At 39.1% G+C, this 27,906-nt stretch overlaps 1 protein-coding gene across 2 annotated transcripts in view; it reads left to right on the top strand.

Moving 5' to 3' along the window:
• Window positions 1-27,097, top strand: part of nahoda — a 39,465-nt gene extending 12,368 nt beyond the window's left edge. Inside the window, exons 3-17 of one of the 2 annotated variants that reach the window (XR_006262856.1) lie at window positions 3,628-3,698; window positions 11,196-11,293; window positions 11,571-11,694; window positions 11,798-12,029; window positions 13,576-14,148; window positions 14,303-14,347; window positions 15,795-16,334; window positions 16,974-17,417; window positions 17,784-17,926; window positions 18,212-18,289; window positions 18,405-18,747; window positions 20,986-21,384; window positions 22,092-22,264; window positions 23,323-23,656; window positions 24,538-24,672. Coding sequence is in view for 1 of the 2 variants with exons in the window: in XM_043433651.1 (XP_043289586.1) it covers window positions 3,628-3,698; window positions 11,196-11,293; window positions 11,571-11,694; window positions 11,798-12,029; window positions 13,576-14,148; window positions 14,303-14,347; window positions 15,795-16,334; window positions 16,974-17,417; window positions 17,784-17,926; window positions 18,212-18,289; window positions 18,405-18,747; window positions 20,986-21,384; window positions 22,092-22,264; window positions 24,538-25,104 (3,830 nt within the window). In the remaining variant the exon portion in view is untranslated. Of the gene's footprint in view, window positions 1-3,627; window positions 3,699-11,195; window positions 11,294-11,570; window positions 11,695-11,797; window positions 12,030-13,575; window positions 14,149-14,302; window positions 14,348-15,794; window positions 16,335-16,973; window positions 17,418-17,783; window positions 17,927-18,211; window positions 18,290-18,404; window positions 18,748-20,985; window positions 21,385-22,091; window positions 22,265-23,322; window positions 23,657-24,537 lie in introns of both variants that reach the window. The other variant, XM_043433651.1, reaches the window with a different exon arrangement.
• The last annotated feature ends 809 nt before the right edge of the window (window positions 27,098-27,906 follow it).

Raw genomic sequence — 27,906 nt, 5'->3', positions numbered from 1 at the left:
TGTCCCGACAAATGGTCGACCTTTTATCCAAGATGAAAACGTTCATCGGCTGGTAAACGAGAGAGTCGTTCCTCCTTAATGCTTCTGCATGATGCGTTGCTCGATTTCGAGAACTGGTCGGAAGAAGCTGGAATACAAACAGGTGCGTGGTGTATTTATACGTCTCTCGCACCAGAGCAAAGGCCGTGGCACGATTTCACAGAGAGATCGCGAGTGACTCTCTCGCGTTACGTATCATCGAAGAAGTCACTCGGTGACACAAGACCGTGTGGCCAAGTTTTCGAAAAGAAAGTGGAAAGTAAAAAAAGAACGTTCGAATTACCGAATTATTTCAGCGGAAATTAAGTCGATTTTTTCCTCGCTTATTCATACAATGTCCCGTGCAAACTTGACCGGTGTCTTTGGTTATTTGAACTGATGAATATTCCATTTTTTTTATGGTCTATTAGTACCATTTATATTCAGAGAAAAATCGGAACCATTTGCATCTTTAATGGTTTTCTTGTCCAAGTTTATCTTTTCGGTTCAACTGTTTTTGCTCGTTTTTTTTTTTTTTACGTACGGTTCCAGGTGCTGCTTATTATGTTAAACATAAACTCGTAAATAATATGATTACAGTCATTCTGACTTTGAAATATTTGCATTCATTAAACACCATAATTTTGGTGATGATCTACGATTCGTTGAGAAATGGAACCCAAAAAGAGGTAGTTTAACTCGAACGAGGAAATCCTGACTTTTCCATTTTATTAGGAAAAATTGCATTAAGAAATGAAACAAATTTTAAATGCTTTTACTAGTGTCAACAAACCGTGGAGTAATACCACGATGGGGGTGTTTTTGATGGAGTTAATTAAAATTTCTTCGTCCTCGAATCTCGTATTTGCAGTAAAAAAAAGATCCTCGAAAGCTCTCTACAACCGGAAGTTTATTGAGAAATGCAAATATGCTGGAAAATTTAGTTTTATCCTGAAGTAACAACGCTTTAATCTCATTAAGGAATCAAGAATGGTAGTCGAAGTTCTGAAATAATTTTACATTTCGAGGGGTGAGATAAAATATGTCGAACAACCAAATTGTAGAACGGTTGATATTTCGAAATTAAAAAATTTGTGATATAAGATTGGAGAAAAATAAGTAATTCGAAATTCTTATTCCCGATCGACTATTTAGCAGATTACGTGCTTAATCGAATATTCCTTCTTTGAATTCGTACTTATATACTCGAAAATATATTTCGATAGTTTGGGTTTCGAATGCAATTTTTACAGACCATACGAATAATGTCAAAAGTTCATATTTTCGAACTCAAAATCGAGTGCAGTTGTTTTATAGACAGACCAGAATATAGAGTGGCAAAAAATCGAAAGTGAATTTTTCGAGCCTATAAAACTTAGATATGCGGAATAGCGATGGCTCGAACAGGCGAAAGTTAAAATGGCGATGTTTGAAATTGGAGATCACCAGTGTGAGTAAGTGAGTGATTGAGATGCGTGTATTTTGAGCTCAATTGCGTTTCTTTATTTCGATCAATCGACTTTCTAGCGTTTTGCCATTTTGACTGATCGACTTTTCGGTGTTTCAGTTTTTCAACCTCAGCAATATTTAGTCTTTCGTTATTATATTTTCGAAATAGTGAATATTCACAGTATTGCTGATTGTAGTAATTTATGAATCGAAAGAGTGATAGTCAAATTTTCGGAAAATCGATATTTTGCTTCGAACTTTGAAGTTTCTACTTTATTTATTTTCGACATTCAAAGCTCTAGTCGAATTGACCTGTCTCCATATTATCATTCGAGGTTTATAAACTCGAGATTTTAGCTGTTCGAATTATTAGTCTCATTCTAACATTTTATCCCCACCCCATTTCGAGTGCTATTAGAATGGCATGTATGAAAAGATATATTAAATAAGTGAAATGTAGAGAAACGAGATGCCTCGTAATAGAGGCTGCACATGTAACTATAAATTATAATAATGCTCCGAGAAATGCACGCGTAATATTATAATAATTCAAGAAAATGATCTCGCACTCAGATCTATGTATATATACAAAAAATCAGAAATGGGTGTATCGCAATGATATATCTACGATATTACGAAGATCTGGAGTGGAGATCGACGAGTCGAGAGTTTCAACTACGAAAGCAATTATAAACAAGACTGTTGAGGAGTGCGCGCGTGCTCCGAAACTGTATCAAGACTTGGCGCGTTGTTCACGTATCTCCGAAAGTTGAAATTCCACGTTGTTAGTCCGGGCTGTTGCAAGACTTTATCCAATTCTCAAAGTACCTCTATCTTTACTTATTTCTCTTTCTTCTTCGTATATAATCCATATCTCGACAGAGGAAAACTACGTTTTAAAGGAGTATCAACTGCACACGTTCACAACAGAGTTTAATGCAAACTCGGACGTTTAAGTTTACCCCAAACGAGGTTGGAATGTTATGAATAAAACTTTTCATAAGTTTCTCCACGGTTTCCTATCACAATTACGCATATAATGAAATATTAACCGTGCGGCAACGTCAACTCGCTCTCGCTGTTTAACCATTCTTTCCACGCGTGTTTTGTTATTAATTGAGGCCTTTGCTAAATTACCCCTCGATGAAACTGGAATCAAACTTGTTTGTATTTAATCATATTCGACAGACCCGAAATAATGTGCACACAATTTTCCAAAATTCCACACCCACGAATTTTTTCCAAAGATTTATCGAAATGTGAATTCTACGATAATATAGCCAATAATTAATAATAATTAATAATATTAATAATAATAGCCAATATACCAATAATTTCTGCTAAAGTTCAATTTGGTTACTTGATTTTGTTATAAACGACGCTCGCGAGTTCGTCGCAGCTCTTAATTGGAGTGAACGCTGTTAATACATTATTCGAACGCCATGCAGTTTTAATACTTTCAATTTAACTATCACGGACATTGGCTTCCCGATCGGAAATGTGGAAAAATTTGATATTTTCCATAAACCGTGACCACATGTTTCAGGAAATTTGTCCAATAATAGTTCGTTTAATTTCATACAATTTGTTGCATTTCTCATTAAATATTTCGTAATTTGATTATTTTTTATTGGAATATTTGCTGCAAAATGGTCGGGTACAGACCTCGCAAGCGAAAAGGTATGCACGTCATGAAATTATTTATGTACATAGATCAAACGTGCTCGACGATATTCGTTGTAACAAAAAAGAAAGTGAATCAGGAGAAATTATCGGTGAGAAGGAAATGAGATTATGCCCTCTCGTAACGGGGCAACGTTGATGTGGAAAAGTGAAGCACTTTTTATACTCACGCATATTTCTTTGTTTGTATATTTCTCTCTTCTCATACGAGTTGAATTAATGTAATCGCCCATGATGATAAGAGAAAAAATTATATGCTTAGTTAACTCAGAAATTTAATTACCTTTTTCTGCGATTTAGGATAACATTTTAAATTTAGATAACCAACTGAAAAATGTTTTTTCCAAAAATTATGAGTTCGCGAGGATTTTTATTTTGGGGAAACTCGGTCTCGAGGTTATAAAGTTTGATTTAAATTTACATGTTTTGTCGGACCATGTATTGCGATTGACATGAAGAATTTTGTTTATGTTGCAGGAGATGTTAAAACTTCGTTTCTTTCGGGAAGTAAATTCAACGTATCCTGGCATTTGGCTTACCCTCACGAGGTGAGTATTTACCAATGAAAATAACGAATTGTGACAATTTCGGCTGAAAATTTGCGAGAGAATTTCGAGATTAAAAAAATAGTTTTTTTGGTACCCGATTTTTTTGCATTGAACACAAGAGTCCAGGGCGTTGATGAAAACAATGGTGACAGGAAAAATTTATTGGTTGGAGCTTCGAATAAACCGTTGTTGACCAAACTCATTCCGAAATTCGCTTCTTTCCATTTGAAATTCCCAGTTTCATTGAAATTGAAGGAAACAGGGACACCTCGAAATGATCGCTTGTCACCTAAATCAATTTTTCGACTTCGCCGAATGTTTCTACATTGACACTTCCCACTGGCCATGACAACTTGCAAAGGTAGCATTCGCGTTGTCGATTTTTTGTCCAATTATCGATCGCTGCAGTTCGTTAGCGAATAATAAAAGCGAAATAAGTTCAAGAGCGGCCAGTCATTTTGTACGGGGCGATTGGCTAATGAAAATGCGGTCAGACTGGACGAGTGCAGGGGCTTAGAGAGAATGGTGTGAAGGGCGACACTTCTCATGTATTATTGAAACTGTAATGTCACCATCGTTTCGCTCCTTTCGACGTCGATCCTGTTGCGATAACAAGTTTTGAATGAAATAGGATTTCATTGATCGATCGTGCACCTGTTGCTTCACGATTTTTATCAATCTTCGAACGTACGCTTGGAAAAGCTTGTAAAGCAGATGGAAACTCGACAAACTTGTGGAGCTGATCGACCACGGCTCGTCATCATTTTTGACCGTGTGGCAAATATTCATACATGATAATATAAACACGATTCGGATGCATTTCAGTAGAAAAAAAAGTTGCAATTTATTCGAGTCATTAAAAAAGCACTAAACGTAAGAAAAATTATGAGAATAATTTTCGTTAAAGGAATAAATTTGATCTTAATGACCTAAAACTTTTCTCAAAAGTGCAAAAGTCTCAACCCATAATTCTCGATTTTTTCAACTCAATATTTTCCACATTATTCGATCGATCGGAACGAACGAGGCTCAGATCATACAGAAAAAGGGAAAAATGGGCCGCGGTTTTATCTCTTCCGATTGGACGAGCAGCAAAAAAATGTGCACTTTGAACTTAGAGGTTTTTAAAGATACAGAAGCATGTTGGCTTTTTTTCAAGTAAATAATAACAATAGGCGAAAACAGCAGTTTGAGTAAATCGTGAAGAAAATGCATTCGTTCAAGTGGCCCAACTTACTTTTGCCAGAAACAAATTGGATTCGAGCATTCGTCGATAGACAATTCTGCGCACAGCTATAGATATACTCATAGGCGTGACTTTCTATGGATTTTTATGGCGAAGCCTGCGTTTGCGACACACTCAGTAAGTCTCTCATCGAATGCTGCGACAAAATGAGAGAAAGAGAGAGAAAACGAGGGAATGAGACAAGAGGACAAAAGGCAACGATCTAGCTAGCATAGCAAAAGAGAGAAACAAATAAACGAGGAGCGACGTTCTACGGGCACAGAAACCGGACGGCCTACACGCGTTTTCTTCTCAAGGCAGCACGCGTTGAATTATTCACGAAAGAAGCCTTCGGTATTTAGCAAACGTATGTATGGCACATGGCTATGCTTATGTATTGGGAGGGTCGGGTTATATTGCTTAGGATTGGTAACTATCGCACCGTTCAGCATTGCAACGCATACGCACACACAAACTCTTATACACATAAATAAATATACGTGACGACGAATATACGTTCATTGCATCGTAAACTCACAGACACTGCATCAGTACAAATATAGTACCCGAAGACTGTGAAAGGTTTCAAACCGCTCAAGAGCTACGAGCACTAAATGAAATATCAGTGAAAAAACTTGCCTCAAAAAAAAGTAATTTCGTGACAATTGTCTCCTCGTGCAAATAAGAATCGATCTTTTTCGATGATTTCACTATCAGCTTACTTATTTGCAGTGTTTTCTTTAACTTTTTAAGCTCGAACGAGGCGGTCTGAGCACAAATACGTTTTAAGGCCCTCCATACATTTGGAAAGGGCGAAAAAACGTGTTTTCTTCATTTTTCTTCGACAAGAAAATAAATGTTTATTGCAAAACTGTGAACGTTATTCATGAGTAACGGCAGAGAATATCATTCCAGAAATATTGGGAATGAGTTTTGAAATCGAATTCTGCTAAAGGTTGAGTGCGAAAATATTGTGACGGCCTGACGGAAACGAGTGACTTTCTCAAATTATAAATCCTTTTTATTGAATTTGTATAATCGTTGACAAGGTCGAAGTGTCAATAAAAAGTTTGCCGTGAAACTGGGAATGGTTTGTTGAACTCCCATCCGAGACCTTGGATTAAATGTGACTATTTTCAGGCCCTCTTGAACTCGCAGATAACGTCACGTTACGAGATAAATAATTTAACCGGTAAATTAACATTGAGGTTAATAACTCGTATTGTTGAGCTGTGAGTAACCTTTCGTAGCGTTCGAAATGGCTGGGCAAGCGTGTACGACGAAGTAATGTACGATAGAAGTGATAAAGATCGAAGAATAATGATTCAGCGCTTACGAGGATGACGAAATAATAAGTAATCACTATATAGCGCTATCACATGAATTTTCTTTTGATTCGTATAGAGTTGGCCGCGGGTACAACTCTCATCATTGCGTTTACAAATTATCGGCTCAATCATCGTCAGAAAATGTGCCTCATTCAGCTTGAATTTTCTCGCATTCTTCGTGTCACGTCGTGCGTGCCATCAGGTGCGGCACTCCGCGAATCGACCGCGAAGAATGTTAATGCCAATGGTCCCGAAGGCGCAAATGCCCTCCGCGCGAGTCTTTCGCTCGCTTAAATCCAACGCCTGTTTATACAACACTGGGAAGACAATAAAAAATTGGCTTTCGCTTCGTGCGGAATCGATCAATCTCTGAGACAGCTCTTAAATTGGAAACATAAAATTCCGTCTTCTCTGTATAGGAAAGAAAATTTGAATTTGTGCGTTACGCTTAATCGGTTCACTGCTCCGATGCTGAAAAAGTCGAATATCCATCATTACGAGGTGGGGTGCAATGACGATCCTGTAAATTCAAATTTCTTCATTTCCACACTCAAAATACAATGATCCCGTGAGAAAAGCACCCCCAGAATTATTCGATAGCTGGAAAAATTGTGAGTCAATTAGCCCTCAATGGAAGAACAATTTATGAAAAATATTTGTCGTTCACTACGAAACAACAATTTCCTACTCAATTTTTTTCTATTCCAGTCCCATAAAAAGCGCTCCAAGTATCAATATCCCGAAGAGTTATACGGCATGAGAAACGAGGCTGCCTCCGTCACGTGTTTAAAAATATATATGCAAGAGGGGCGGCGATGACACGTGGACATTTATCGGATTCGTGCTCGGGAACCTCGACGAGAATAAGCCCCTGAGGTCCGTTATGACCTCGTATGCGAGGCAATGTGCCACCCGTTGAGAAATCCACCAACAACCACTATAGGGATAAAGAGAATCTTCGATGTCTTCTTCCAGCGAGAATATCGCTCTTCCCTCTAGCTCTTCAGCACCCTACGCAGGAGTTCAACGCGATTCATTTTACCGATCACGTTCACGCGTTTCCATATGATGTCGATAAGATCTTGCGCGCCTCTCGAGCCGCTGGGAGTGTCCTATAGCTCGTAAAAAAATAATCCATGGATTGAGCAATTTCATCGGTGATGACAGGTGCGATTGATAAAATTAATAGAAATCAAAATTTTATGAAAATATTCGGGTTGTTTCGCGGGGCCGCGCGGGAATGGGCAGCGAAGGGGGGCGGAGGTCGAGCTTCGTCAATTTTGAATAACGGCTCGATTGCAGGTGTCATCACTGTGCAATATTCACACAGATTCGTTGCACGTGAAAACAAAAAAATGGTTATTCATACATTTTTCGTGAGTTTTGACGTTTTTTTATAAATTTGACTGTTTTATGAATAAAAGAAGCGTTTAATTGAAACGTTTTCTCTGTCATGATTCTGCGGGATTGTATTTTTTTACCCTTAAAAAAAAAGGGAAGACAGCCCTGATAATTTGCATGATTTTTATTCCTCAGATCGGTATAAAGAGAATTTAGAGGCACGCATAAAAGCGGGGCCGAAAAAGTAATACGGGACGCTCGAAAAAAGACAGGAGCCTTTAAAATTTGGTCTTAAAAGACGGCTCATTTTGTGTAAATTTGTCGAAGCATAAGCGAAAAGATTTTTATTTATGACACAACAGGTGCGTACCGACGAAAATGGACATAAGAACCGTTGCCACGGAGTCGTAACTTGAGAGAATTATTCTCGTTTATTGAAAACTGTAAACCGCGACGCTGAAGGCTTAAGAAAAAATACGTAGCCAATTAGAAGCGTTTCCCTATCGCGAGGGATCGCGTCGTCACAAACATTCAACTTTGATGAAGCTCACAATTTTTGACCGGTGCAATAAACATTTAAAAACCTGCTGCCGGAAATTCGTTCTACCAAAGAATCACGATTGAAACAGCAGTAATCAAATGATCAATTTATTTTAAAGACTAATTGGCATTAGAGATATTGACCATGATTACAAGGTAAATACAAGCCAATCATCCACTCGTATTTTTTTATTCCGCTTGAATTTTTTTCTCAAGCATCCCAAGAGGTGCTCATCCAACAGGAATGCTGAAGTTTCATGGCTATTATCGCGAACTCTCTCCGTTATTCGTACATTCTTCGCGCGCGATCTCTGTGTTTTATATGTAGTATATAAGTTATATCGTTTCTTAGCGAGTTCCGGGTATCCGAGAATTTTTCCCGGAGGCTTGACGCATTTGCTGACACGTATTTTTTTATCTCCTGGCAAAATGATTGATATTTTACCGCGCAGTGACCTAGAGCTTCCAATATGCAAATCTTCAACAATATTCCTTCTCCCATAGCACCTAACGCTCAGTCCTGAGAATACGAGAATAAATTCATCGTTTTAAGGGGTCACCCTAATTACAATTTTCAAAAATCCATTTTTTTATTGCATTTTTCGAAAGTATACATATATTTCAAAGTATCATACTAAAATCAACAGCGCACACCCGTCTTTTTTGGAGCTGTCTTCTCCTCCATATTTCTGTACGAAAAGTGAGTAAAATAAATATAAAAAAATTTTTTTGTGAATTTCAAGAGTGTATTTTTCAGGCCTTTAATTAGAGTAGACCCCTTAACCTCGAGAATCCGCAGTTCGCAAGAACCTCTCACTTCTCGAGCCTTCGTTAATAATATTTCTACATAAATTTTGACGTCGTCCTAATCCACTGAGCCTTCGTGAAAGAAGCTGCGAAAGGTGATAAAAACAACAAAGTTAAGTTCGTCAAGAATCGCCCATACAAAGCGCACTTGGACGCACGTAGAGTTACTTTACGTATATTATACACATACACGTACACACAACTCGAAGAGGTTCTATATCGAGTTGCCACAAGTTATTCACGTGCGAGTCTCACGATTTATATGACGCACCTGTTTCGATGAGATACGGTACGAGTCTTGTGCTTCTCGTTTCATGGGGCTAACAGCAGTGGAGATTCGTCACTGCTGCTTTCTCTCGAGCAAACTCCGGTCAACCCGGCGCGGTGAAATAAATAGCCGATGTTCATTCCCATGGATCATCCCTGCATTACGTCATGCATATGCGTACTCGTGAAATACTTATCGAAAAAACAAACTCTTGTTTATACGGAGACGAAGATATCGAATGAGTTTTTCATCGACGAAACTTGCTCGGTCGTACACGTTCGGTAACTCGAGACTTCCTGAATATATTTTACTGACGCACATATCAGAGATCTTGGAGCGAGGATCTCGTAAGATTGAGAATTAATCGATGCGTGCATTTCGTCGGATAATAATGATAATAAACACGATGCGAGAACGATAGTGGTGTAAGCAGAAAACCTGCTACACGAGACCCCATTTGAACAGCTCGAGGCACAGATTCACAGACTTCATTCACATTTCACATTCCCTGCGTTTCACCTGATACCGTAACTGTACGCTCTCAAACAAACACGTGATTTTAACTCTCATCTCGTCAGATGTATATACGAGTATTTGCCACAGCCGTGAGGTACAAATGAGTGGGACACGTACCAACTATGGACCGTGTACACTGCCTGCTGACGAATAAGTACACATTCCATTTCGTCTTGAAAATTAACATAGAGAAGATTAGAAACGTATTCGTGATAAGCTTTCACTGTGCAACATCGTCTTCGAAACTTCAAGGACGTCTGAGGAATTTAAGATATAATTTGCTTTTAATAATGCTTGGTTTTATAATTGAAAAATATTTTTTCCAAGAGGCTGCGCGTGCTTCGAGGTCCTTTCATTCCATTTATCTCTGGTTCGTCAATATATTAATGATCTCGATTCAAATTGTTTCATTAATTCTCCCTGGATATCCGTCTGGGAAAGTCGAGCCCCCAGGCTTCATCGCGTTCAACAACGTTCTAGTTTTATTGGTGATTTGTATGGAAATGGAATCGATTCAGGATTTAAAATTCCTGTTTCTAACTCCGAAAATAAAGTTTCTCAGCCAGGCTTCGATATATTTCAACGGAGATGCGGTGATCCTATATTTTAGGAGGTTTTTTCGCACTACGAAATGTGAAAAAAAGAATTTGACAGTGGACAAATACGGAAGAAATATGAATTGATATTTTTGCTGTACAACATTTTTATGGGAATTCGCATCCTTCGGCGCACGCATTCCTACCATTGTTCGGAGCGACGATAAATCGTTGCATTTAAAAGCTTTCAGGCTAAACCGCGCCTTTCCACATAACACGCTTGACCAGCAAAACAAATACTTGTGGGAGAAAGGTATTTCAGTTGGTAATATTCTTGTGGGGAGCTTACGCCACAGATATAGCTCCGTGAGCTTTTCATTGAAATTAAGAGATGCCGAGGGATAAAAAAAATTTGGATTTTCCAAAAAACGCAGAGGCCTGTGGAGGCTTCGTGGTATGCGTTCAAACTGCAATAGAAAAATTGTATTTTTTTGACCAATTCTCGAAACAGTGCTCAAAACTTTCACACGAAGATCCACGTTGACGAAAAACTGTATTTACGAGCCTTAGTTTCCGGCCTCTGGAGCACCGGTGAACCCGCTTATTTTCCTAGAATGTTTAGAAGCAAGTGAGTAAAAGTGCACCGATACGAGCTCCCACCGACAGCGATAGGTATGCGAGAGTACGACTCTGAAAGAAGGCGTAAAAGAATCCGGGAGAAAGCAGCATAGCTCGGTCTCTCCCAGCGAGTGAACCGCAGTTTTACCGTAATAAATTTATAGCAATAGAAGTACGTACCGCGATGAGGAATTTACGCGTTAAATGAACCGCAGCAGAAAACTGAAATTTGCTGAAATTTGATCGCCAAGATGCGTGGCGATCGAGATTTTTGAATCTGTACACAAAACTTTTTTTTTTTTGAAAATCTGTCAACAGGGAGGCTTCCGACTACAAATTCTGGACGCTCTGGAGAGGCCGCTCGTGGATCTTACTCCCGTGACGAAGCAGAGCGAATTCGTTGAGGATGACGCAACGTTAGTTCATCATTTAATTATATTCATCGTAAACGCCATTAGTTTATTTTCATTTACTTATAATTAGTGCTTTATTATAGTGTTAAGCATAACATAGAATTATAGTTATAGTACTCATTAGTATTATTTCGAGATTATCAAATTTCCGGATGAAAAAACGTCCTTGAATTAATACCTCACAGACGAAACGCTTCGGTGATTTGACCTTTGATTCACTAGAACGAATTATTTCCAATGAAAATCAAAGTAACGATATTTAATACGTCCTTGTCCTCAGTGCACAGAGTTATCCAGTCGAGTTGCCACAAAATTTCACCTGCATCAACTGCACTGTGCGACTGTTACGCCAGGCTACGGAGTGGGGCACGAGTTACAGGTTTTGGTCGTGCGCCGACATCGATGTAAGTTGGCGTTTTGCGAACGAAACGTTCGACTAAAGATTGGCAATTTGGTCGTTTAAATTTTTTGAATTAATTGCAATTTTTTGTTTTCTTCGTCATTTAGATCTTGGAGAGAAAAGTCTACAGAGAAAACTGCAGTGGTCACGGTCGTTATCTGCTAGGAAGGTGCTCCTGCAACCGATTTTACCATGGAGCGAAGTGCGAATTTCGTGAAGATTGTCTCGTCGATTCGGACTGTGGCACCCAGGGCGTTTGCGTCGATAATCATGGCACAACCGCACCAACGAAACACTGCTATTGTAATGTTGGATGGTACGGCCAAGGTTGCAATAAACGTGAGTTAAAATTTATGAATGCAATGCTTTAGCAATGTCAAATTGCAATTTATTTTGTAGCTGAAACGAGATTGGAATTCGTGCTCGAAATATCGAGAGCTTAGTGTCAAATTTTTGTATACGAGTCAGAGTGAGAATTTTTTTTGAGTGAATGAGACTCTAGTTACTATTTAATTTAGCTCTTCAAGGCTTTATATACACTTGCGGCGGGCAAAAAAACGTGATTTTCTTCATTTTTTTTTTCGACAAAAATATAAATGTTTATTGAAAATTTGTGAACGACATTCATTACTACATATGTTCGTGGGCTTGTACAATTTTTGGATGTGGGCATGATAACTAAAAAACTATTAATCCGATCTATACCAAATTTATACCACGTATTTGTTATAATATTGTCCAGCTTATTGGGCCTGGACAAAGGATTTGTGAGAATTTTGATTTATAAAGAAATGCCGACAGTTTTGACAAGAAATTCATTTTTTGAGGTGCTTAATTTTCGGTTTTTTTGTTACAATTTTTTTTCCAACAAAGTACGAAACCCTTCGCCCAGGCCCCAGCTACTATTATAAAAAATAAGTGGTATAAATTTGGTACGGATCGGATTAATAGTTTTTAGTAATCGTGTTCACCGTAAAGGTATTTTTCAAAAAAGATGATTCTGAGATAATCGCGTTTAAAGACTCAAATATTAGACGACCGCGCGCATCTGACGATCGGTTGAAATAGCGACGAATCTAATGCTCCGATCTTTATGAAATTTGGTGAGAATATTCTTCAGACATTGTACTGAAAGAAAATATAATAAAAAAATTTTCCATGTTTCCGCCCATCACAAGTTTATATAAGTCTTAACGCCCAAGACACCATTCGCATGTTTCCTTTTCTAGGGGATTATTCACTATGAAAACGTCATTGAAAAAATTCGTCGACTATTTTTGAGGTCGCTCTTTTCAACGGTGCCATTAAAATTAGGCTAAAACTCTTTGTTTATTGGGTTTTTGGAAAATGAAACAAAAAAGTAGCAACTTTTGAGGTCCGTCCTTTTTAAATCCACGATTCGGAAGCCTTATCATATTATTTTTCAATGATAAAGTGCGAATCGTGTCCTCGATGTTTGTACTTTCGAAGTAAGTTATTCAAATAATTTCCGTCAAATAAACATCAAAATTGTTAAAATAAAAAGTTTGATTTTCAGGGTATTCAAATTTTGTGATGAGGACGAGTATTTTAGAGTGTTCTTTTTTTTTTTTTTTTTATTGTTTCCATACACACGCGTTTCAAAGTTGATTTATTTCGTTTGAGGTTTATCTTCTACAGAGAAAAATGATGAAATAATTCATAGTCGAATGAATGGTTAAATTTCAGCAAACGGATAGTAATTGTTTCGTTCGGATGAAAAAAAAATCCTCGAAGGTAGACGTAGATAGAATGAATCTTTCCCAATTACGTTATTCTTCTTTGCGGTGTTTCGAACGAGATTCATTGGATTCGAAAGATCAGCCACGATAACAGCTATCCAATTTCTGTTTTCTCATTCTCGAAGGATCTCCGGTAAAGACAATGGAAATTGATTTCGACGGTTACACGATGAAACGTTTCTCGGACGATTTTACATTTTACTGGCGAATATTGCACGACGTTAAAGAGTTGGAGGGTATAATGGTCGTGAACGGAACATCGTGGGTTGGTATTGGTTGGCGCCCGACGAGTTTGACACCAGCGTGTCGAGCCTTTCCGGAATTGCATGATCCCACGAGTCCGGAGCCGCTGCCAATTCCGGAGCCCAAATCGGAGCCAACGTCGGAGCCTGAACCGGAACCGAAATCAGAACGACTCGGAAACGAGGATCCTGCTCCCGAGCCAGAACCGGAAGCTGCGGGTTCGTCACCCGAACCTACTTCGAGACAGGTGAATCCATCGAGGAAAAATAGTCCGGAACCTGAACCGGAACATCGAGGAAAAACAGCGTCGGATCCGAGCTCCGAACCGTTCAGAACTTCCGGAGCTAAGAGACGCTCGGCGAAGCCAAATTTCGATTCATCGCCGGTGACTCAACGTATTGGCACTGATGTTACTGTACAGACGAGCGTTACCTATCAAGTCAGCGCGAAGCAAGGTGACTCGCCACCATTCAATCTTACATGTTACAAAGTATAAGTACACGCAGGACTATTCGAACAATCCGTATTTCGAAACGGAGGAACGAACGAAGTTACTCAATTCCGATGAAATTAATTTACGTGACCATCCTTTTTGTGTATGTTGCGCAGGTCGAAAGAGAAGGTCACCCGGACCAGCGCCACCCAGGCCGACAGGTAAGACCTGAGAATATTTGAATCCCACGATAAAAATAATTGCTCAATCTTGTTCTACGAAAAAAAAAAAACAAAAAATTTTTATAGAAGCATTTACGAATTGTCGAACGACCTTTAGAAAGAATATCGACTACTGGAAAACCACGTTTCGAAAGAAATCAATGTTTGTCGAAAATTACGAGCAGGAATATGTGAAATCAATTTTTTTTAATTTTATACGCTCCGGTTCCAAATATTTTTTTATTTATTTACAGAGGAATGAAGAAAAAGAATAAAAAATATTTTTTGATCCCGGATTTTCTAGATCTCAGATCAAAATAACTCGAGGAAACTTCAATGTGCGAAGTATTTGTAAACATATTTTCTGACGCTTATTCGAGGGAATTTTGAACCGCACGTTCATTCAGGAGATTTGTTTTTATGCGCGTCTGTACGTCCACGAGATTCTCTCTCTTCCTTCTCCGGTGACGACGTGCTCGTTTACTTGTTTTCCGAGTTACAGAGTTATGATATTCCCTGTGCGGATAGCGAAAGATCTCGAGAGAGAGAAGTATTTTCAAGTATATAAACGTGACTTTGCCCCTTGCTTCGGACATTTAAGGATTCCTGAATAACTTTGTCTAGGGGGATTGTGCGCGTTATATTTTGCCATCACTCAAGCTCGTTTTTGTCCTTGTTGCTTCAAAGATTTGCTTAAAAACTTTATCAAAAGAGTTGAACCGTGTCGAACATTTTCGTATTATTTTTTGGTCTGCAGTTACAAAAATATTTTTTCTTCAACAGGCGATTTTTTTTGTATTTTGGAAAACATTTAACACGAACTTTGAATGCGATAGATGCTTTTCTGTATATTTCATCGTCGCAAAAGAATTAAAGGAGAGAGCGCTTTCTAAGCTCGATCCATAATTCACGTGCTCTTGCTAAATCAGTTATTCGTTGGAAGAATTATTCTTATTGCCTTTGACCATAAACTACGTACTCGTTGGATCTTACGCACGTTCGGACTACTCTTATCGAGATCTTGACAATTCGTATAATTCAACGTCACGATTCCTTGCAGTATTGTACAGTAGTTTTCCATAGATTTTATATTAGACTTAAATATTCGTATATAAGCATAATATAAATATGTAGAAATGGATTTGAAGGTTGTTTTTAGTGTAACGATTCCTTGGAGTTCCTTGCAAATGGAAGTAGTGTATGATAATTCGTTGATAAATCCACTAGCCCCTATATCCCAAGCAATTACAAATTTGGTGGCTATTGAAATAATAATCAAGAGTGAATAGAGAATAAACAAGAGTGACGTGAAATTGCTGTTATCCCAAATGATACTTGGCGTGTAAGATTAATTATTGAGCCCTCCCTGGCCAGCCCGCCCATTGGTAATTCGCACAAGGTGTTGGTTTAAAAATAGTTTGCATGTCGTTGTTGCTTTGTTGCACAGGAGAGCCCAGCAGCGAGCCTGAGCCAAAAACTGAACCAGAACCGAGTTCCGAGCCCGAACCAAAGTCCGAACCTGAACCTAAATCCGAGCCCGAACCAGAACCGAGTTCTGAGCCCGAACCGAAATCCGAACCTGAACCGAAATCCGAACCTGAACCAAAATCCGAGCCCGAACCAAAATCCGAACCCGAGCCTAAATCGGAACCCGAACCAAATTCCGAACCCGAGCCAAAATCTGAACCCGAGCCAAAATCCGAACCCGAGCCAAAATCCGAGCCCGAGCCAAAATCCGAACCCGAGCCTAAATCCGAGCCCGAGCCAAAATCCGAGCCCGAGCCAAAATCCGAGCCCGAGCCAAAATCCGAGCCTGAGCCTCAATCCGAACCCGAGCCTCAATCCGAGCCTGAACCGAAGTCAGAGCCTGAGCCAAAATCTGAGCCAGAACCAAATTCCCATCCCGAGCCAAATTCAGAACCGGAACCTACTTCCAACCAAGCAAACCTGGAAGCGGAGCCTAGCACCAAGGCGGGAGCTACGAAAGGTAACGATTTAATCAATGAAGAGAGAAAAAATAACGAAAAGAAAGAAAAAGCCGAAGAGAGAAGGCTCGTAACAAAGCGTCTGCACTGAGACGCTCTTCATTAGAAAGTATGCATGACAATATACAGTAGAATAAAAGTAGTCGTAGACAAGACACGCACACATGTACAGTTACAGTACTATTAGTATATTAAAGTACATATAACATTGTAATACTCCCATAAATGTATACATCATCAGTATCATCTCCGCAATCATCATTATCATCATAACACCACAAGTATCACCCTAGTATATCCGTATAAAATAGTGTATCATAACGTATAATATTTTCTAGCACGATATTTCATGAAATTTAATTGGCAAAAACACTAAAGTAGTTCATCATCGACGTACAAGGAATATCAGAGACGAAACTAATCAAGACATTATGAGAAAAAAAGTCAAATCTTCCACGTATCTCTCATAAGGAAGAAAAACACATTAACACATAGTTAGACCCGAGGCACTCCATTCGAGACACAAACGTTTTACTTCCCCCCGTATTCCCCCAGTGTATTCATCACTAATCTCTGTATTTCTTTCTTTTTCTCCTTCATTTTTTCACCATCACGATGAACGACACAAAAAACAAATGTAGCGCCTGCGAGGCCCGTTGTACACAAGTACACTCCGAAGCACGATTTCAATCCTATGGATTGTACGGATATGGTGATCGGCATGGCTCGTGGAAACACTCACAGGATCGGTGATTACTACACGAGAGATCGATCGACACCACGCGCTGATGCATTCTGGGGCGGAAAGGACAGTCTTACAGCCGCAATGGGATTCGAGAAAAACAACGTCACTACGATCGTATTCAGGAAGAAATTATCATCCAACGAACTCACCGATCATGAGATAATGGACGGTGACATGCAGGTTATATGGGCCAAGGGCCAGGAACCCGGGAAATACGTTCACATTCCGCTGAGTGGCGTTGAAAAGGGCAAAGTTAGTGTCAAAGAATTTTATAAAGTTGACGAGTTGAAGTACCATGGACATCGATCGCAACGAGGAGTTGCCTCGTTCAATTTCTACGGTGAGTACACTTTGAGTTTTTTCTTCTATTTTCTTCGTATCGCTTACGAATTTCTTGGAGTCCTCCTTCCAAGTTTCGACATCATTGCCTGTAGGGAAGGTCTGAAATCAAATATTTTCAGACCATTTTACTGAGGTATTTGATGATTTTTAGAACATTGCATGTTTAGATTCTCAATGTTGATTGCAGAAATTTGTAAATGAGTAACTCGAATCAGTTAGTGTGACTGCTCCTTATCACTTTTCGTATGCAAGAAGACTCAACGTTATCGGCAGATCTGCAATCACTCGATCCAAACATTGGCCCCGATACGCATCCAGCTGAAAAAACACACGAACGAAAATGACATGATTGATGGTATTCCAGATGAGAAAAACAAGGAAGAGTTCGGCGGTCACACGATTCTTCAGGGTGGCGGATGCGGAGGTGAATGGAGACATCCGAGGCATTGCTCGATCGAAAACGGTACCTGCGAGTACTACATCAAGTGGACCTACAAAACGAAGAAGGTAAAACGTTTTTTTTCACTCTGTTCCTCTCTTTTTCTCTCCCTCTGTGTTTATCTTCCTTACTTGAGAAGAGAGCCGTCTTCGAGGATCGTATACCCCTCGCTTTCTCTTCCCCATGACGGTTAATCTGGTCGTGCGTCCATGAAACACCGCGGGGCAAACTTTCATTCGTCACAAGCAAGCAAATCGATGTTGTACAAATAGCATACGATTCAAGCAAACGAAAATAATAAGTTTTTAGCGATTTTAAATATGAGAAAAAATTCGTTATCCATTTGTTCCCAGGATCAAATGTCCTTTACGATAATCACAACACACACGAACAGTTGGACAGGCGTGGGATTCTCGGACGACGAGAAAATGGCAAGTGCTCAATCGTAATTATTCGGAAACTCCTCAACGCTCAGTTTCGTTGAAAGTTCTTTCAAACTCCACGTCAAATTAAACTAACCGCTTTCTTTGACGTTTTCATTCGTAGACACAAACCGACGCGGTCCTCGGATGGGTCGATAAAACTAGTGGCCGAGCATTTGTAATGGACACTTGGATGAGTGGCTACAATGCTCCGCTGTTAGATCCGTCACAAGATATTTATAACGCGAGCGGTAGAACCGAGAATGGTGCTACGACACTCAGATTCTCGAGAAAGCGAGTCACCAAGGACAATCGAGATTTATCCTTCACGGACGATCATTGTCTCTACATGATGTTCCCTGTTAAGGGGGGCGCCTTCAATCCTGTCAACAAAAAGATCCGTAAACACGAAGCAACACCCATCGTTTCTTCGGAAAGAATTTGCATCCAGTCATGCGGGGTTGAAGGTACGTTCATTGATTAAGAACCCAACAAATCTTTACCATCGAGTCAAAATCTGAGAGATTGTTTTATCACTTCTCGACAAACATTTTGAAAGAATTGACCAAAAAAATCTGCCAGCTTTGCAAACAAAATCATAATTAAGAGAACATCTTTCTGATTTGAGAGGATTCATATTCAAATCGACAAAAAAGTGTCTGAACGACGAAAATTAGGAATGACGTGAGCTTTGGAATATTCGGCTAGTGGGTGCGGGGTCCTAAATGAAATCGATCGTTTTGATCGAGGAGGCTAGGATTCTTTTTTGAGTAACGTTTGTCAAAATTTTTTATCGAACTCTTGCCTACTCGAACTCATCGATTCACGAATTGTTATTATGAATGATGTAACTGATAGTAAAAAATTGTCTGTACATAGCAAAAAAAGAGCGAATAAACGCTTTATTACAAAGTTGAAATTGAACCTGAGCAAAGAATTTTAAGACTTTTTGCACCGAATAAAGTGAATATTGAAAAATTTTAATTCAAATTCCATGTGAATGAATTCGACAAACAATTCCACGCGCTTTAAGGCAAGCGAAATGAAAAAAGCATTCGAAAAACAACGATCAATTGTCATGAATATGAGGCATGGACTTTATACGGCTGGTATTTTTGGAGCCCTCTTTTTCTGTCATCAATTTACTAGGCTTTTTCATTCGTGAATTTACCTTTGAAGCCATTTTTTCCGCTTCCTTTTTTGCCTACCCACCTCGATGACTCCTTGATTACTCTCGCGCTTACGGATTCTCGAATACATGAATTCCAAACGTCAATTCGGTCGAGGCTGAAAACAGTCATATTGTGATCGAGCTCTCGTACGGGAGACGCGCTATCCCCACGCTCTAATTCGAATGCCGGAGAACCAATAACAAACCTGCAATCCCATGCGTTACTGGGCGGTTCAAACGCGCTCTTCGCGTGTGCTATCAATCGCCTCATGTTATTTTTCGTGATAGAATAAATTTTCTTCAGTTTCAATAAAACCAAGTGCCTTTTCTCGTAACGTCTGAAGAATGGTTTCTCGTTTGCTACTGCAGTTCTTCCCCTTTCGCGACTTATAGTCAGAAACGAATTCAATTTGACATAATTAGAATTGAAACCTGCCACGCGGAGAAAATTAAATTTGAAAAATTACCGTCCAGTCACGATATTACGATGACGAGCTGCCATTCGTGATATTATTATGGGAAAGAAATTGAACTTTCATATAAAAAATAATATTCAGCTCCAGCTACATCGGCTCATTTCCCCATTTTTTAAAATGCTCAGCCCTTTGTTAAAGTATGTAAATAACCGTTTCAGTGTGCTACAAAATTCAAAAACGAGTGATCGATACATACGCTCGGGCAAAGACATTTGACCCTGATGCACCGTAAAATTCACTAAACGTTTTGTAAATTTTAGTATATGTACCGTAAATTTAACTATCTGCAATATTTACTATTGTAAAACTGAAAATTCGACAAAATATTGAAAATTTCACAGGGCGTTACTGGAATAAATATTTTTCGTTAACTTGTCCCCGCAGTCAGATATATCACGGTAAATTTTACAGTGAATTTCACGCTAAATATTACCGTTTAATTATCTCCGTGCATGAGAGACTGACTGTCAATCGGAATCAGGGAATATTCACCGATTGAATTGAGCTATAGCCTGTAACATCGTCTCGTGGTGAAATAATTTACGATCGAAATTGGGCCAACAGATTTTTTGTTATCTTCGCAATTATTCGACTCTGGAATATTTTCGAAATCAGTTGATCGTGATCGAACGCATAATTCTCGGCTTTTTGCTCGCGTAGGCAGAGATAAAAGGGATGGAATGATGAACTTTGTGTAATGGCATTGGAATAAAGGGATTGAGCCGAAATAACTCGTGAAATTCATACACGGACAGAATGGGAAAGTATAAATTACCGTTTCAGCAATCGAAACGAAGCACAAAGCTTGAATGTTTGGAATGTTTGCAATGCAAAGAAGTCAGTTTTTAATAAAAACGAAATCGCTCGTATTTCACAAAGAATTTCATTCTTTTTTCATCTAAATTCACACATCGCATTGCACAAATTGCAAACATTCCTGTATTTCACACTGCAAGTATAACTTTCGATTTCCTTTGAGTACAAAGGATCGTGATTAATTTTTGAATATTCATTCGATGTTGAATGCTGGTTTATAAATGAAATCCATGATTTAACAGAAGAGGACGAGGACGGTCCTGTGACCCCCGCACCGCCAAGAGTGTACTACGACGTTGAAGTGAAACTAGTGAATTTGGGCGACGGTTTCGAGGCACCCCAGCCCGGAACGCCCGATTTCGAGATCATCTCGAATACCATATCAGACAATTTTGGTCCAACGTTGGCAAAGTTGCCGGGTTATTATAACATAAGACTCAACGAGTTGCAAAGAAATGGGAATGATGGAGTCATCGCGAAGATGAATCTCATATTGGACAAGAACGAGATGAAAGGACGGGCTTTGAGACCAGCTGATACAGTGGCTGTTGCTGAAGGAGCCTTGAAGGAAGCGCTTGTCACTGGAAGAGTAGGGTCTTTGACCGTCGATCCTCAATACCTCGTCGTCAGAGCTCCCTTGTGTAAGATATTTTCCATATTCTCATTAAAACAGGCAATTATTCACTCCCCGTCTCATAAACTCTTGGAAAAACAATTTAAAAATTTCATATTCCAGTTAATGATTGCCAAAACTAGAGAATCAAACATTTGAAATCCTGGAAATGCGATGTTTAACTGATGATGCTTTTCAGGACCTGATTTTCCCACGTTTTTCCATGTTATAAAATATTAATGGAGAAAAACACTGAAGTTTATACATCTGACCAATTATTCATTTTCTCGTATAGGATCGGATATAATGAATTCGAAATTCTTTATTTTCAAATTCAATTTCAAACGAATTACAATATTTCTTTTTAAAAACGATTTCGTTTTTCGGGGTTCACGAACAAAACTGTCGCTTCTCTTCATATTTTATTTTTCTTCACTTTCAATTATTTTTCAAGAGTTGTTCTTTTTATCATTGCTTTTTACAATGTGAACACATCGCATTTCGAATACGTCTTCTCTTTCATGTTCCGTTCCCACAGCACAACATTTTTCTATTGTACGATCGCACTCGCCCATAAAAAGTAAAAGAAAATTCAATCACGAGGTCGAAAGAGACTTTGATTCGTTACCTGAATACCGTCCTCGAAAATTCTTTTCTAAAATTATTATTTTTTTTCCTCGTTTTTTTTTCTGAAGGAATTTCTTGCAGTAACGTTCGATTGCTCTATATTTACAGCGAACGATGTATCGTTCGACGACGATGAGGGTACGAGACAAAGTTCTATGGATTTATTGCTTGGTTCGACGAAGCTTTACATCGTGGTTGGCTGTGTAGCTGCGTTGGTAGCCCTGGCATTGCTACAAGCGAGTTGCACGCTCTACAGGGCAACGAGAAAACGAACAACCAAGGTAAACGACTGTTGAAGATGAATTATTAATTTTCTAAGAATAAACGTTTATCGAGCTCGCACGTTCGAGCGGATGCCATTCGATGGACGCTGGCGCAATCGTGTGAGATTTTCCGAATAACAAGGAGCAAAAAATAACGCAGAACATTTTCTTTTTTTCTTCATCTTTTTTGCATCTTCTCTCTATGGCTACGCTATTTTTCACTATCCTATCGCTATTTATCTGTGTGTGTATGCATTAGTCCTTCATCCTTATTAACCACGTGCCCATCTACCCCCCCCCCCCCACCCCCCGCCAATTCCCCCTGACTTTCACCATTTAAAACAATACTGAGACCTATATTTATGATGATCGACTCTGCGAGGAAATGCATAAACGGACGCAATTTATTGTGTGATTGGGAAACGTGCTGCATTTCAATTATTATTTTGTCATAAATTTTGATAAAATCTCGAAATATCAGGACCAAACGAGAAGCAAAAAAGGTGCGAGTATTTTTTCAATTGTTTGATCGGTGAATCACAGAGTTTTTCGTGTGATAAACGAAATTGATGATTTTTGTCGTAAGAAAACTTTTCTTTACTTTTGTACCGAGTTCTAGCGATGAAACTTCCATTCGAGAAAATATAGGAGCGCTTTTGTACTTGAGGTGTTGGACAAATAATTGAAAACCATGGCTGAGTTCGAGTCGATTGAAATCTTCATAGAATTATTTAATTTTTCATTGAACATTGTCTTAGGCACGAATTGATAAATAATATTTCAACAATCGAACCGAGTTGGGACATTTTATTTCTATCACTGTCAATCGATACAACGCAATTGCATATCCGTTCGATCCTATCGAAGCTTACAATTAGTCGTTACCGCGAAATGAAGTTTTTCGGTATCCTTCAGTCCGGGAGAGGACGATGCTTGACATTCCTTTTTCTCATTTTTTTTCGTTCATTTAAAGTAGGGCATTAAACTACCTTTCATTGCTTTGCTTGTTGTTGCATGACCCGCGCGCGCGCCTCTCCTACGACTACATACTCTGCAATGGTTTGTCGGACCTATAGAGGGTTTACTCGCTGCCTTTGGTATCTTCTCCCGCCTCGGTCAACCCGATACATCGTACGAACGCGAATCGGTATCACCGTCAAAACGATCAGAATAATCACCAACATCATCACCATCATCATCAACAACAACAACAGCAATCACAACATCAGCAACATGGACAGAGACATCAGAATTATCAAGGACAACAACAACATCGACCTCATCAACACGCACCCCCAAATATGCATCGACCCTCGCCCAACTGGTAGCCCTAGCAACCTCATTTCCCACTCCCTTAACACCATCATTCTACGGAAGAACATTTAGCAGCTATGCTTCGAGTTGTTCGAGGTAGAGTTCACACGATCCGTTTCCTTTCTCAGCTTTCTACTAACACTTTCGCACGATTTAGTTACTCTACCTGATCACTTCTGCTGTGTTCGACTTTCAACATTTACGTATCTTTTTCATCTTCTTGGCATTTGGAATTTCTCACAGATTGTGCTACTCTTTCGCTTGTGTGTTATCTAAAAATGATGAGAAACGAAGTAACTCATTTTTTCTTTTATTGCTTTTGAATTATTACTCGATTGATGTTCTTGAGGATTTTCTAGTTCGAGGCAAATCTGAAGTTTGAAATGAGAATTGAATTCTTGTTGAAAAAAGTGCCGTATGCATGACACTTGCAATTTGCTCCAAGAATTTTTTCAGGTTTAAGATTCCAGGTGAAGAAGTCAAAATGTATAATGAAGTTGAGACGTAACAACAGAAACTGGAACTGTAGCAACGGAAATTTCTTCCGAGTCATTGATCGTTGAACCTGATGGAGCTGCACACTCGATTTACTCGAACAGTTTTAAAAAATCAATTTTAGTCTAGAAAATAACTCGCAGAATTAAGGCTGTACGTTTTCAAGACTGAACTATTGGAGACTGAAGAGCCACGTCCATGACGCGGTCGCGAGAAATTTCATGCTCTACAAAACAAGTCCCATGCGTTTTTTCTGTGATTCTAACCGTTTTGACAGCATGTACGGTGAAAGTGGACACCGAACTTCAACGATATCAATGACTCATCAAGAAGAGTTCTGTCGAATCTAGTACTAGAAACTTTCCGACTCGGAACTGTACTGGACTTTGAAACCCCGGAGACTAAAAGTGTTCTCGAAGGTTTCACACCGTCACGGCGGTTTGTGAGGCCAAAGTAACTGAATTTTAAAATTTGATTTGCAGCAGGACAGACTGATAGCGAACAACGCTTGGCGTGACTATTCCTCGGGTGCGAATACAAATTTCGCATTCGAGGCATTTGAGACTGAGGAAAAAGCGCCGCCGCCTCCGGTCTCGAGTTTGCCACGTTCGAGGGACATGACTGATAACGGCGGTGCAATGGCATCTGCAGCGTCGCCTCGGACGTCGGCAAGTGCTGTGGCGGCTTTATCTTCGAATCCGGGAGAGACGCACAGGTTGCACCAGCACACGAATGGTCACAATAATCATCATCACCACCACCATCACAGTCATCAACAGCATCAAATGACGTCGCCGCGTGCAACGTACAGTCTGCCACGTGCACCTGGTTCACGACAATCGGCCCCACCACCCCAGCCGGGCTATTACACGCAGGACCGTCGTAACAATCGTTTCAAAACACCGGGAAATGGTAGCACGAGTAACGGCACCGGTGGCCAATCGACATCGTCCCAACAACCAGATTTTTACTTCATGCCAAGTCAGAGAAAGTACAGTGGCGAGGTCGTTAGAGTTTACGTCGATTACGGCAATCAAAAACCCAAATAAGTCATTGTTACCCTGTTCTTTTTCGTGGATCATTGAAAAAGAGAAAAAATAACAAAAGTATAATACTTCATCATCAGTTTTTCTTCTGTAAGCAGGAGGAACTTCAACGGCGAGACGGAGCTCGCGTTTAGAACGTAACGAAGTGTTTGTAAAGCCGTGAGACAAATCGCCCAACTCAAATGACACTGTAAATAATGAGACTTTTTTAATCGATACATCCGACAGGTGATTTGCTGCAATAACCATCGTGTTTGAATGGATTGCCGGATGTTGCGAGACCACTCGCAAGCATTTTATTGAGAGCAGGGAAAGAACAGCCGCTGAAGAATTACGGTGCTGAATTTCGTCGTGATAACGTTGTTTTTTTGCTGCAGCATTTCGTGCTTTTGGTTCACGATAAAATGCGTTAAATTCACGACGAAAATTGCCAGTGGAAAGGCCACGGGTACGGAGGCGAAAGGCTGAATGTGTCTTTGCTCATCCGTCACCAAACATGATACACAATATTCATATACCAACTTCTCGGGGCTCTTCGAACTCAAAGTTCAGAACCGACGAAACGAAAGGACAGAAGAAAAAAAATCGTTATTAGTCGTTTTTAATTGTAAATAATGAGACCCTCTTTAATATTGGGCGATCGAAAAATACTTATGAGCGTGATTATTTTTTATCGGATATTTTCATCGGGGAGGTGAGCGAACGCACCGAATATTTTTGCGACCACGAAAAAAAGTACCGCACCGTTCATTTTTTTTTTTTTTTCAATCAAATTTTTATAACTCAATTTCATATTTTGCTTCATACCGATGGCGAACCGAATATTTCAACGGGATGGAAACTACGAAAAATTTTATAATTCATTTTTCTCCGATATCGTCTCGTGTACTGATCTCAAAGTTTCAGTCGCTTTTTTTTATCAATATGAAGAATAATTCTGATCACAGGCTATTGCGCTTACCACATTCACAGAGGAGTGATGACTTCAATGGAAGCTTTCATTTTTAGCGATGTATCATGAAATAATTATGATTAACGATCGAACTTGTGACGAATCAAATTTCGTGTCTTTCAGTTGCAACGGTGAAAATTAAATTGGCATTTTTTGTATCTCCCTCTCCTTGTAATACGATGGTTCAAATTTAACTTGAAGTTACTCTAACTTGGGAGAAAAAAATAAGATAAAAAACTGCCTGTTCATTAACGATCTCGCTGATCGATATGATCCTTCAAATGAATTATGGTTAATACGGTTGCGTCACATGAAAATGAAGCAAATAAATCTGCGATGCTTGCAAAATAAAATCTTCAAGTCCGTGAGTATCGAAATATGTTGGCAGGTTTTTCCTTGCTGAATTCTTTCGAGCTTTCGTTGTTACGGATTTTTTTTCACCCAACCCAATCAATGCATTTCTATCGTAGTTTTATTTCCGGGACGCGGTTTTCCCATATTTTATAATACGTATTATACCCCGATCCCGAAGATCGAGTCGCGCTGATCGCGCTCAGGACCAAAGAGCAAAACATATTTTTTTGTTTTTTCTTGTTATTGTTTTATTCTTACTTTAATTATTTTATTTTTCTCCCCTCACACATTGTCGACATGCATCGAACGAATGATTTGAAAGAAAAGAGAAATTAAAAATTGCTGGAAATCACTTCTCTTTATGCACGTCATACTTGCGTATGGAGAAGTCGCGCTCGCTCGTCTCCTTCGCTCACGCTCTATCGCCACACTTCCGAGTACCGAGTACCTAATTTTATACTCCTTATTCACATAAGAATATCGGAAAAACAAATTCATATGATAAAGTAAAATATATATATACATATTTGTGCTATTTATATAAGTTACCCTTTTGTAATTAATTTGTATAACGCGTCGAAGATTTATATGATGTAGATAAGAGAGAAAGAATACGAGTGCGTACGAGAAACGTTGTAAAAAAATGGCGTGAAAAAATGTACGCGCTTTTAATAAACGAATTATTTGTAAGCAATTGAATTTTTTCCTAGTATCCAACGGATGAATGAGAAGAGTTTAAGGGGTCTACTCTAATTAGAATTTTCAAAAAATCGATTTTTATTATTGCATTTTTCGGAAGTATATATATTTCAAAGTATCATACTAAAATTTTATAAAGATCTGAGCAGTCCAAGTGTACTTACGGCATTCCACCGATCCTTACCAAAATTTTACCACGTGTTCTTTATGACTATAGCGATAGCGCATGTCATATGAATTTTGAAATTTTGAGCGGCGGGGCTATTGTTTTTTTGCAAAAAACGACGAAACGTGCTTTTTCGTAGTTTTTTTGGTCAAATGGCCGCTATTTTGTGATTTTTGAAAAAATTAAAAAGCATATATGCGCTATAGCTATTTAAATATCGACTCTCAAACCATTTTTTTCTTCGATCATCCATTCCGGAGATTTTATCAACAGCGCGCACCCATTTTTTTCGGACCTGTCTTTTCCTCCATTTTTCTGTACGAAAACTAAGTAAAATAAATATAATAAATTTTTTTTGCGTATCTTAAAGTGTGTTTTTTAGGTCTAACACTTTTTATATCGATATTTATAATTTATACCGGGAAAAATTTTTCGTAAAAATAATCTTTTTTTTGTCCCTGTCTAATTAGGGTAGACCTCTTAAATCGAAACGGAAATTCGCTGACGTACCTATTTCCCAATGGGAAATTCTGTTGAAATACGCAATAAGAAGTCGATGACAGAATTTTTCGAAAATTGGAAATATCGTGATTACAAAAAGCGTCGAAGCTCTATTCAATAATGCATTTCCATA

The sequence above is a fragment of the Venturia canescens genome, chromosome 1 (assembly GCF_019457755.1).
Source record: "Venturia canescens isolate UGA chromosome 1, ASM1945775v1, whole genome shotgun sequence".
In the NCBI taxonomy this organism is placed as follows: domain Eukaryota; kingdom Metazoa; phylum Arthropoda; class Insecta; order Hymenoptera; family Ichneumonidae; genus Venturia; species Venturia canescens.
The sequence above is the reverse complement of the archived record's forward strand: the minus strand, read 5'-3'. Positions and strand labels throughout refer to the sequence as shown.